This window comes from Embiotoca jacksoni, unplaced genomic scaffold, assembly GCF_022577435.1.
Source record: "Embiotoca jacksoni isolate LCO1_2020_lvr unplaced genomic scaffold, fEmbJac1.0.p SCAF_77, whole genome shotgun sequence".
In the NCBI taxonomy this organism is placed as follows: Eukaryota; Metazoa; Chordata; class Actinopteri; family Embiotocidae; genus Embiotoca; species Embiotoca jacksoni.
In genome coordinates, this window is record NW_027185433.1 from 981673 (window position 1) to 993653 (window position 11981).

An 11981-nucleotide genomic window follows, 5' to 3' on the forward strand; every position below is an offset into this window, starting at 1 on the left:
AAAACCTTTTTACCTTTTTCACTGTCGTTTAGTTTAAATTAGTTTAATTTAATATTACTCTATTTTTATTTGTATATAATGTGTATTTTAAAGTTGTTTTATATTTTATATTTTTTACTACCTCTATTTTTATTGTCATTTTTATTGCATCTATCTGTCTAAAAATCAACATTCAGCTCTTAGGGATGTTTCATATTTCCGGTTTTCATTTCAGGATTACAAACTATATATATATATATATATATATATATATATACATATATTCTTTTGATTGAATTATGTAAAAAAAAAAAAAAAAAAAAAATTCACAAAGATTCATTTTGATTCCCAGCAGCAGATTATTTAAAGAGTGAAAGCGGAGAGAATAAATCCTTCAATTGGTTCTGATCCAGAGAATCAAAGAGAAAACACAGATTAAATCCATGAAGAAACACAAAAGAGAAACTTCAGGCTGAGAAATGCAAACGAGGCTTCGATGTGCTGCTTCCTCCGAACAGGAAATTTTTTATTTGTATTATTTATTAATCAGGTTTTTTTTTTTTCATGCCTTTTTGTTGTTCTTTTCTGCATAAAATGTCAGAAATTAGTGAAAAAAAACACAATCGGCTCTTTAAAAGCTCAAGAAGTTTTAAGACCTGGTTTCCATGGTAACGCCTCCGTTTTAGTAGATTCCTGTGCGGGAAAATAAATGGACACCTTTTCAGACGACAGGAAGTGGACGCCACACGGCCGGTGAAAAAAACGCTCTAAAAATCTTTTATTGATCCAGAGAAATATCCACAAAACATCTGGTTTGATTTTTTTTTTCTTTCTTCCCCCAAACAGCTGGAAAAAATCCACTCACTTCCTGCTCAGGCAAAACTGACCAATGGGTGAGCGCCATCGACAACAGAAGCAGAAACAGAAACCACAGAAGAAATAACTTCTTTTTTCCGTACAGACATTTATAAAAAAAAAAAATAAAACAAGAAAAAAACATTCAGATGCTACGGAAATAAAATATTTTACAACAGAGCTGGTTTAGACCCTGCCCCCCCCCCCTCCACACAGAGGCCCTGCCCACCAGCAGCACCGTGACCTTTGACCTCTAAGTGAGGTCAGAAAGAGAGAGGACGAGAGACAACGGGACAGAGAACGAGCGAGCTACATCTACATTTAACTGAAAAACAATTTATTTCTGTGACATTCGTTTGACTCCGCCCCCTCGTAGTCTCCATGACAACAACAGAAAACAAAAACAAAAGAGTTCTGATTGGTCGTAAATGTACAAATATCCTACAAGTCCTTTTTTGTTTGTTTCCAGGGCCCCGCCTCCTCTTCCTGCTCGTCGTCACGGTAACTGGCTGCAGGTTGGAGCTTAAGACAACAGTAACCAATCACGTTCCTCAGCAGACAGGCCAGCTTGTCCCCTATTGGTCGGTTCTGAACTTCTTTGGTCCGGCAGGTTTACTGAAAACGAGAAGAAAAAAAAACAGTTAACGAAACATTTCACTGGTTTACCTCCTGATGTCATCGTGTCCTGGTGCATCATGGGAAATGCAGGATGAAAATGTTCCCGGACCCTTAAACTACTTCCTGTTTGTGTTGGTAAACAAGCGTCTGTTCTTACAAGTCAGGCGACGCTCCGGGTCGCTTCACCGCCGGTTTGGCATCTTTACTGGTTTCTACGGCGACAGAAAAACAACCATCAGGACCACGAGCGCAGTCAGACACAGCGGAGTCGGCTCCGAGCGGCGGCGGCTCTTCTCACCTTGCAGCCACCGGACCTGCGTGGCGGGCCCGTAGCCCTTCTGGTTGCGCGCGGCGATGCGGAAGATGATGGCGGGCTTGGTGGTGTAGTCGATGTGGGCGTTGGCGAGGCTCGACGCCTGGACCAGGCAGGACGGGTTGCGGCCGCAGTACACCCTCATGAAGGCCAGCTGGGCCGGGCCGGAACCCGAGGCGGAGGTGGCCTGGCTGGACTGGATGGCCAGGTACACCGAGTACTCGGTGATCTGCCCCGACGTGACGGCGGGCGGCTCCCAGGTGAGCTGGGCTCCGTCCAGGTTCTGCAGAACCGCCAAAAAAAACGACAACATAAGAGTCAGATCGCACGACACGGAGACGGCGAAGTGCGGCGCCGCGCCGCCGGAGGTTTCCGTGGCAACCCCTCACCTTGCTGATCTTGATGGCGCACGGCGCTCCGGGGAACCCGGGCAGACACGTCTTGAACGCAGACACCTCGGAGAACGTGCCGCGGCCGCAGATGTTGATCCCGGCGACGCGGAACTTGTAGGCGGTCCCCGGCTGAAGCTCCGCCTTCCTCATCTGACTGTAGTCTGGCATCACGCCGGAGTCGTCCTGCAGGTGCACCGTGAATATGATCAGTGACATCATCGGTGACATCATCAGTGACATCATCAGTGACATCACACCAGTCAAACAGAACGAAGCTGCGCATCAACGAGGGTCTTACGTCGGCCATGTTGTCGTCGTCGGGGATGTAGAAATGCGTGACGACCATGTTGGTGACTTTAACGATGCCGACGTCGAACCAGCGACTTTCCTTCACGGCCGACTTCACCGCGAAGTTCTGCTTCTACAACACACGCACACAGTTGGCGTGTTGTTAGCGTGCTTTTAAACTGGTTAGCGTGTTGTTAGCGTGTTTTTAAACTGGTTAGCGTGTTGTTAGCGTGTTTTTAAACTGGTTAGCGTGTTGTTAGCGTGTTTTTAAACTGGTTAGCGTGTCGCTGCCTCCCTCACCGCCGCCGTCGCTGCGACGCCATTGGTCGCCTCCGTCAGCGCCGCCTGAACCTTCACCTGACCCGCCGTCATGGTTGGGGCGGGGCCAAACGTGCTGGCCAATCGGGCGACGGCGCTCGTTACCGCTGACGACGTGAGCTCGTGTCCGTTGCTCTCCGCCGTCGGGTCGTTGAGGCTGTCGGCTGGAGCAAGGCCCTCTGGGAAATACAGAAAAGGGGGTCGGAACTTTATTTTAGAACTTTATTGAACGCAGCAGGAAGACGACGGACAGAGTCTGAGTTCTGGACCTGTGGGGACGCTGCTGTGCTGCGGTTCTGGTTCTGGTTCTGGTTCTGGTTCCAGTTGGTTGTGGATGTCCTGCAGCTGCTGCTGCTGTAGAACCAACGCTGCCAGCTCCTGCTGGGTCAGAATGATGGGGATGGTCCGATCCAGGGACGCCTCGGGGTCGCCTGGAGACAGAGAGACGCAAGGTGAGACACAATCCCAGCATGCACTGCAGCCTGAACTTTGACCCCCACGTGAACCCTCGCCGCGTCTCACCGATGTGTCCCACTGCCTGCAGGACCGCCTGTATCGCCGCCTGCTGAGCCGCCTGCTGAGCTGCCTGCTGAGCCGCCTGTATCGCCGCCTGCTGAGCCGCCTCCTCTGTTGCCATGGCGACCGCCAGCTGATCCGGGGTCAGTCCCGCCGTCACCATCAGGGTTGCCGTCGTCCCCGAGACCATCTCGGTGCCGTCCCCTTCTGATGACATCAGCTCCTGAGGAAGACCGCTGTCTGAGGACGCCATCTGTGGGACGAGGTGATTGGTCAGCTGTGTGTGTGCGTGTGTGTGTGTGTGCGTGTGTGTGTGTGTGCGTGTGTGTGTGTGTGTGTGTGTGTGTGTTACCTGTGCCGCCGCCTCGCTGCCCTCCACATGAACCTGCAGCACTGCAGCTGCCGATGACATCACAGCCTCTGATTGGCTGTCCGTCTGCATAGGCTCCTCCTCCTCAGCTGCTGCCGCCGTCACCAAGGCGACGGCCTCTGAGGACTCTGCCCTGTCCTCTCCGATCAACGAGGAGATCTCCTGCAGGCGCACAGATGAAGATGATGATGAAGATGATGATGATTGTGTGCGTGTGAGAGAATGTAAGTATGTGTGTGTGTGTGTCTCTTACAGGTATGGATGGTCCAGGTGTGGGCGTGGCCTGCGTAACTGTGGTAACCGCTCTGCTCTGATTGGCTGTGGTGGAGGGGGCAGGATCAGAGGAGGAGGAGTCTGTGGAGTCTCCCGGCAGGTTGTCTCCGCCCTGCTGAGCTGGAGATACACAGGACAGGAAGTGAGGTCACGGGACCTGGTCTGAGTCCAGCGGGTCTGAGTCCATGTGTGAGCGGGTTACCTGTCGCCGTGGTGGCGGTGTTGGTGGTTCCGGTCTCGTGGGTCTCGCACGGCGGGTTGGAGCAAACCTGGAGGCACAAACAAGTCAGCGTTCACCTCCACGAACACGTTAACCAATCATGGATCATCAGTGACCGGTCAGGTGTCCCCCCCTCACCTGTCGGACCCCTCCGGCTCCAGCCGTGGTGGCGGTGTTGGTGGTTCCGGTCTCGTGGGTCTCGCAGGGCGGGTTGGAGCACACTCTGTCGCCTCCGCCCATGGTTGCCGTGGCGACCGTGGCCGTGTTGGTCGTCCCCGTCTCGTGGGTCTCGCAGGGCGGGTTGGAGCACACTCTGTCGCCTCCGCCCATGGTTGCCGTGGCGACCGTGGCCGTGTTGGTCGTCCCCGTCTCGTGGGTCTCGCAGGGCGGGTTGGAGCACACTCTGTCGCCTCCACCCATGGTTGCTGTGGCGACTGTGGCAGTATTGGTCGTCCCCGTCTCGTGGGTCTCGCACGGCGGGTTGGAGCACACCAGCATCACTGCAGCATCATCAGTGACATCATCAACACACCTGATTACTACTAACTAACTAACCGACTAACTAACTGGATAGCTAGACAACTAGCTGACTGACCAACTAACTTGCTGACTAACTAACTCTACTACTAGTTAGTGGAACTAATACTAGTGCCTGCAGTAGTACTGTGTACTCTGTACCTGTAGTACCTGTCCCCTCCCCCTCCGCGGTAGTAGTGGTCGTAGTACTCGTAGTACTTCCTGGTTCCTCGGAGGTCGGAGAAGCCATGATGGAGACGGGCAGATCCTGGACTAGCGGCTGAGCCTCGGCGCCGCTCGGGGTCGTGATCAGAGTCACCTGACGAGAGACGGTACCACGATGAGACAAAACTACAGTATTACTGCAGTACTACATGCAGTACTGGGCTACTGTAAACAAACGAGCTGCAGTGAGCGCTCCTCTAAAGTACTGCAGTATTCCTCTGCTGTCAGACGACCTACCTGTTTCGGTCCTGAGGCAGTTACCGTGGTGACCGGGCTGGCCAGGGTGGCGATGGTCGCCAGGGTGGTGGTGGGCGTGGCCAGGGAGGCGTTGACCGCAGCGCCGGCTCCGCCCGCCACCATGTTGGAGACAGTACCGGTTACCGTCCCGAGGCTGGAGACACCTGTGGAGAGACGAAGCACGGAGACACCTGTCAATCAGACAGTCTCACCTGTCAATCACTCAGTCAGTCCCACCTTGTTCCCTTGGGGACTGACTGATGGACACGTCGTGTCTCTGAGGATGAACTGTTCCTTTAACAAACCTCTGCTACCGTCGTACCGTGTTTACCTGTGGTTGCCTTGACGACCATGACGGTGGGTTTGGAGCCGGCAATTCCCGGTGACACCAGTCGGACTCCGCTCATCGGGACGGTTCTGAGGATCGTACCCGGCGTACCTGGAGCTCCTTTCAACACCACCTGAACACACACACACACACACACACACACACACACACACACACAACGTAATGATGTAATGTGTAAAGTTTCTAGTACTTGTTACTTGTTACCTGTATCTGTATCTGTGTGTGTGTGTGTGTGTGTGTTACCTGTGTGACCCCCTGCTGGCCCCCTGCAGAGATTTTTGGAACGGTGGTGATGATCTTTCCGGCGGTTCCTGGAGTTACCATCTTGGTAGTGAGGTAGGTGATTGGACTGTTCCCTCCTGTAGGGGGCGGAGCTTGTCAGTCAGCCTCATATAAAAAAATAAACCAGCTCAGGTGTTCAGGTGTGTGTGTGTGTGTGTGTGTGTGTGTGTGTGTACCTGTCCCCCCCTGTAGGGCCGACATCGGGATGGTCTTGATGATGGTGGTTCCGGGTTTGGAGGTTGACGGGGCGACGCCCAGGATGGTGGGTTTGGTTGCCGTGGCTCCCGACTGCGTGGTGCTGAGGATGGTGGTCTGCTTCCCGTCTGCTGACGTCACCAGCTTCAGGATGGTTCCCGGCGGTAGGGCGCCCTTCGTCTGAGAGGAAGAGGAGGACGGAGACGGAGGGTTAACATCTCTGTCCGCGCGGATCATCGAGGAACCAGAACTCGTCCGGACTCCGGAACCAGTACCTGGAGGATCTGGGCCATTGAGCTGCTCCCAATCTGACCCGTCATCGATCCGCTCTGAAGCGCTTTGTTCTGGACCAGCGACACCACCTTCCCCAGGTTACCGAGGTTACCGATCTGAAACAGAGGGATGTCATCGGGATGACGTGACGCACGCTGATCCGTCTCCGAGGTAAACTTGACCGGTGACGTCACTCACCAGAGCCCCGCCTCCTCCCATGCCCAGTGGACTGTTGACGAGCGTGAGGGTCTTCGTGACTCCGCCCACCATCGTGGTGACCACCTGAGCCTGCTGGGAGACCGTCACCGTGCCCGACTTGTGGACCGTGATGATCGGTCGGCCCGGGGTGCCGGGGGTGGAGACTACAGAGGCCCCGCCCACGTGAGCGGCGGCCGTCTTCAACATTCGAGTGGCCGGGTTACTCACCTGAGAGAGAAGGAGACGTTAGACGACCGGCGGCTCACCTGAACGGGTGACACCTGTTGTGTTGTGTTAAAATGTGAAGCAGCGTCGTGTCCTCAGAGTCGTGTCCATACCACGGTAACCGGGGCGACCACTTTAGCCGGCAGACTGCTGGACCCTGGACTGACGGCGACCGTCTTCACGATCGTTGCTCCGGCGGGGACATTCAGCATCGTCGCTGTGGACGGAGGAATCTTTTGAGTCGCCGCCGCCGCGGCCGCCAGCGCCGCCATGCCGCTCATCTGGGGACTGCTGCCGATTGCCTGAGAGCGCACGGGAAGAAGGGTGAGAGTTACACAGTGTACCGAGGAGGGTGGGAGGTTACCGTGGAGATAACCGACGAACTGCATCTCCGTGACAACGGCAGACGAAGACAACTGCGAGACATTGGGAACAAGGATGTCTTTACCGTCTGACCGGGCTGGGCGGGTACCACCATACGGAGGCCGGCGGGAAGTGTCGTCACGGCAACCGGCGGCTTGGGCGCGGCCTGCCTCACGGTGACGACCGCGGCTCCGCCCGCTGTCCCCAGAGCTGCTGCTCCCACCTTCAGGACAGCTGCAGAAACACACAGCGGACAGGTGAGGGGACATTCACGTCCACCTGCTCTACCGGTCTACCTGTGCAGGTGTGCGGCACTCACCTGGCACTTTGACCCCAGCAGCCAATGGGCTTCCGGGTAAAGAGGCGGTGGGGGAGGGGACCAGCGTGATGCCGGACAGCGGGACCTGCTGGTTGACTGGTGTTGCGGCGACGGGGGCGGGGCTCTTGGGGGAGCTGGCCCCGGGTGCGAGGGCGGTCGGGACGGGGTTGGGGGCGGGGCTGGAGGCGGGCGAGGCGGTCGCAGGTGTGGCGGGGATGTCGTACCTCTGCAGCTGCAGCAGGTAGGTGTCGGCGGTCTGAGACGGTCCCCAGCTCACCTCCAGGGACGCCGTGTTGGCCCGGACCAGCTGCACCCGGGACGGGGCGCACGGACGCTCTGAGGAACGGACAGGTGAGACGGTCAGGGCGGGGGTGGGGGTAAACAGGTGTCGCCTCGGGTGACGGCCGCTGTCCTCACCTGTCTCCAGGTACCACAGGTCCTTGCAGCACACCTGGTTGTTCCAGGCCTTCCTGTAGCCGTCGCGGCCGCTCCAGATGTAAAGTCGGGAGTTGATGGCGGCGCTGCAGTGACCCGCTCGAGCTCGGGGGATGTTCTCCTCCACGCTGTCCATCAGCACCGTCTCCCAGCACATGGAGTCTGCAGATGGACGGACGGACACGTGAGCGGGACGGACGGGTTTCCTGCTGTGTTCGACTGTGTTAAAACAGCCGGCTGTCTGACTATTGCAGCGTTTAGCAACATGCTGACGTGATTTACACGATTTTTACACGTGATTTGGTTAAAAAATGTGAAGCTTTCATTCTTGTGTATGTATGTGTGTATCTTTGTGTATTTCTGTGTATCTTTGTGTGTATTTCTGTATCTTTGTGTATTTCTGTGTATCTTTGTGTGTATTTCTGTGTATCTTTGTGTATTTCTGTGTATCTTTGTGTGTAGTTCTGTATCTTTGTGTGTAGTTCTGTATCTTTGTGTATTTCTGTGTATCTTTGTGTGTATTTCTGTATCTTTGTGTATTTCTGTGTATCTTTGTGTATTTCTGTGTATCTTTGTGTGTATTTCTGTGTATCTTTGTGTGTATTTTTGTGTATCTGTGTGTATTTCTGTGTATCTGTGTGTATTTCTGTGTATCTGTGTGTATTTCTGTATCTTTGTGTATTTCTGTGTATCTTTGTGTGTATTTCTGTATCTTTGTGTATTTCTGTGTATTTCTGTGTATCTTTGTGTGTATTTCTGTATCTTTGTGTATTTCTGTGTATCTTTGTGTGTATTTCTGTATCTTTGTGTATTTCTGTGTATCTTTGTGATGTATTTCTGTATCTTTGTGTATTTCTGTGTATCTTTGTGTGTATTTCTGTATCTTTGTGTATTTCTGTGTATCTTTGTGATGTATTTCTGTATCTTTGTGTATTTCTGTGTATCTTTGTGTGTATTTCTGTATCTTTGTGTATTTCTGTGTATCTCTGTATCTTTGTGTATTTCTGTGTATCTTTGTGTGTATTTCTGTGTATCTTTGTGTGTAGTTCTGTGTTTTAGTACCCAGGTTGAGGCAGGCCAGTGTGTTGGTACACTTCCACTCCTTCTCGTGAGTCGCCACTTTCACGTCGTCCATCACCAGAGGAACCCAACCACCGAACACGTACATCCTGCAGAGGGACGGACAGACAAGTAAGATCCCGGTATAAAGTAAGGTGAAGGTAAACGTATGTGTGTGTGTGTCGTCCTACTTGTTGTTGATGGTGGTGGCGGAGTGCAGGCTGCGGGGGAGGGGGGCGATCCCGTTGAGAGACGGTTTGCTCCACACCAGCGAGTCTGTGACATCATCAGGACAGGAACCAATCAGAAGTCGGGTTCAGAGTTTAATTTGGATCCGAGCGTCCCGCGTTCTGATTTAAGCTTGTGGACGACGCTCCGTTTAAAAAAAAAAACAATCAAGATTTTCGTGAACCGGGACGCCTGTCTCCATGGAAACAGAAACAGATAAGTAGTCTCACCGATGTCGAGGACCCAGAGGTCTCCCAGCCGGCAGCCGCTCATCCCGCCGTAGATGATCAGCCGGTTGGTGCCACGGCCGCTCGTCACCACCGCTGTGTGACTCTCTCGGGGTGGTGGCGCCTGGCCGGACGTCGCCGGGATCTCCCAGCCGACCACGCTGGAGCCCGGCCGCAGCTCCAGGCAGTACAGGTCGTTCAGGTACCTGAGGAGGGAGGGGGTCAAAGGTCAGGCTGAGGGTGTGTGGCGCCGGGTCGAGACCGTGAGGCGAGGTTAGGATTTTTTTTCTTCTAACCTGGGGATGTTGTTCTTGGGATCTTCGCTGTCATTGGCCAGTCCTCCGAACAGGTAGCAGCGGCTGCCAATCAGGGAGAAGCTGTGTCCGAGGCGGGGGCATGGGGGCGGGCCGTTCTTCGGGGCCTTGGCTTTCAGTCGTTTCCACTCCCAACGACTCGCCTGGAAGGAAGCAAAAACAAAAAAATACATTCATTCCGGTGTATTACGGGTTTTTTACGCCTTTTTAACTGATTTAGAAACCCCTGAAGGCCCCGCCGCCTTCCTGCGGTGACATCACTGACCTGCAGCTCGTACAGCTCGTTGCTGTATTTGCCGTACTCCACCATCCCCCCGAACACCAGCAGCCGCGTCCCGTCGCACACAAAGCCGTAGGCGGCGCAGCCGGGTGGGACGTCACCGCGGACCGCCGGGATGAACCACTGGTTGGTGGCTGGGGTAAAAAAAAAAAAAACAATTTAAAATGTTAATTATTTGTGTTACAAACTGTCACAAACATTGTGTGCCATTGTTTTCAGAAAGTTAGTTGTGGGTTATTAATTGTTATAAAGTTGTAGTTTGTTATTTTATTTATCTTGATATTAAACTTTTTTTTTTCCCTTTTGATTATTGAGTTTACATTATTTGTTGTTTTGATTGTCTTTAAATTTTGTAGTTTTTTTTTTTTTTGGTGCCGTGTCCTTTCTGCTGCAGCAAAAGGGGGCGTGGTCCTGTGACGTCATCTGGTGTTTTCAGTAAAAAAAAAAACGCGCCATTTCTCTCCGCGCCGCTGAGTTAGCTGTTAGCCGCATTGCTAATCCTGTTAGCATGCGGAGCTCTGCTCGTTAGCTCCGGTGCCCCCCCCCCCCCGCCCCTCCTCCTCCCCCCCCCCCCCCCCCCCCCAGGCTAACGTTAGCCGAGCTAGCTTCGCTAGCTTCGCGGAACATTCAGTGAATAAAGCGACGATCTTCTTTTAGCTCTTAGCCGAGCAGCTAAATTAGCTTTGAGTTAGCATGGCGAGCAGCGCGGCTCCGCGAACAGTTTCCCCCCCGAACAATAACCGGAGTCCCGGGGGAAGGCCTCAGCTGGTACCCGTGTTGTAGACGTGCAGCTCGTCCACGATGCCCTCGTTCCCCCCGCCGAACACCACCATCAGCTCCTTGATGGCCACGGCTCGGTGTCCGTGCCGGGGCCGCGGCACCGGCCCGGTCCAGCCCAAGACGCGCTTCCAGCGGGGCTGCAGCACCGCGGGTTCGGATGCCATGACGCCGCCGGACGGGTCCGCTTCCTCCCGGCTCCTCCGCGTCACGGGCGAAAAAAAAGATCAAAAATAAAATCCGAACTTTCAGTCGAGATTTCCGTCGCAGATTAAAATCTGTCTCTGGATTAGCATTAGCACGCTAACTAGCTCCAGGGGGGGGCTAACTAGCCGGCTAATGTGGCTACCTAGCGTGCGCTAGCGGGATCAGCCGCTCCGATCGGCTCGTTTCTCGGATTCGGTGTTTTAAAGAAACTCGCGCTCCTCCACGGACGCAGCTGGCGACTCCTGACCGGGAGGTTCCCCCGGTACCGACCTCCCCCCGCGGACTGGAGCGGCTCTCAGCCCCGGTGGCTGCAGCGCGGAGTCGCTCGGAAAGCCCGCCGGTAGCTTCGCTTCGGGCTAACTTAGAAAGCGGCAGGAACAGAAGTGCGCGCCGCGGGGCTGCGGAGCTTCACGATCGGCCGCTGCGACGCGCCGCTGCGCGGGGAGCTCTTCGGCACGTTGGGAGCTGCTCGTCAAACATGCAGGACGGCGGGGCTGTGCGCCGGGATGGGAGCCGCCATCTTGCCGCTAACAGCAACCGAACCAGACGAGCGAGGCGCCCCCCGAAAATGGCAGCGAAGCTAGGCGGCTAGCGGCTAACAGCTAACGGCTCGTAACACCTCCAGAAATCCCGAAAAAGTTCTTTCAACGATTATTTTAGAGCAAAGTTCAAAGTCTGGGGTTTTTTTTTTCAGGTTTTAAAAACAGAAAATATCTACAGTCTAAAAACATTGAATAAACAACTTTTATTTATTTATTTATTTATTTATTCATCATCGACAACTGAGCTTTTGGGTTTGATTTTCTCAGTTTAAATTAAATGATTATTTAAACAATAATAATAATTAATAACCAAAAGTCATACGTTTTTTTAAATAATGGCTCGAGTCATATACTAATCAACTATAGTTAAATGAGTAGATCAATTATTCCGCAGCATAGTTTAAACCAGTCGGAAGTGACATCATCAAATGTTTTAATTCGTCTGGATTATATATATATATATTATATATAATATATATATATATATAAGTTTCTGATTAAAAAAAAAAATTCTGTAGCTCTTTGATTAAGTTATATTTAATTTTCATATTGAGTTTTTGATATCTAATTATTTGTCTTAAATGATAA

General features: G+C 52.9%; 1 protein-coding gene across 2 annotated transcripts; it reads right to left on the bottom strand.

Moving 5' to 3' along the window:
* Positions 1-733: 733 nt before the first annotated feature.
* Positions 734-11422, bottom strand: hcfc1b (host cell factor C1b). 2 transcript variants are annotated; one of them, XM_069177756.1, is made up of 29 exons: positions 10640-11422; positions 9853-10001; positions 9570-9730; positions 9277-9479; positions 9010-9094; positions 8822-8928; positions 7742-7921; positions 7325-7660; positions 7091-7239; positions 6756-6944; positions 6418-6645; positions 6222-6335; positions 5928-6126; positions 5713-5828; positions 5452-5581; positions 5121-5284; positions 4821-4977; positions 4281-4642; positions 4125-4191; positions 3903-4042; positions 3632-3811; positions 3286-3532; positions 3033-3194; positions 2746-2942; positions 2456-2578; positions 2155-2340; positions 1751-2048; positions 1610-1664; positions 734-1449 (listed from the first exon to the last, which is right to left on the bottom strand). In XM_069177756.1, the coding sequence occupies exons 1-29, from the start codon at positions 10809-10811 to the stop codon at positions 1410-1412; spliced, it is 4896 nt and encodes a 1631-aa protein (XP_069033857.1). In that variant the 5' UTR covers positions 10812-11422; the 3' UTR covers positions 734-1409. The 2 variants fall into 2 exon arrangements, with proteins under 2 accessions (XP_069033857.1, XP_069033856.1); XM_069177755.1 differs by having other exon boundaries at positions 5443-5581.
* Positions 11423-11981: the final 559 nt, after the last annotated feature.

Bases quoted from the DNA above. Each gene is read 5' to 3' on its own strand.
- hcfc1b (XM_069177755.1), bottom strand. From the start codon at position 10,811: ATGGCATCCGAACCCGCGGTGCTGCAGCCCCGCTGGAAGCGCGTCTTG. The intron at 9,731-9,852 runs GTCAGTGATGTC...GCTTCCTTCCAG, and splicing joins ACGAGCTGTACGAGCTGCAG to GCGAGTCGTTGGGAGTGGAA. The intron at 5,285-5,442 runs GTACGACGGTAG...GTCTCTCCACAG, and splicing joins GGCAACCACAGGTAAACACG to GTGTCTCCAGCCTCGGGACG.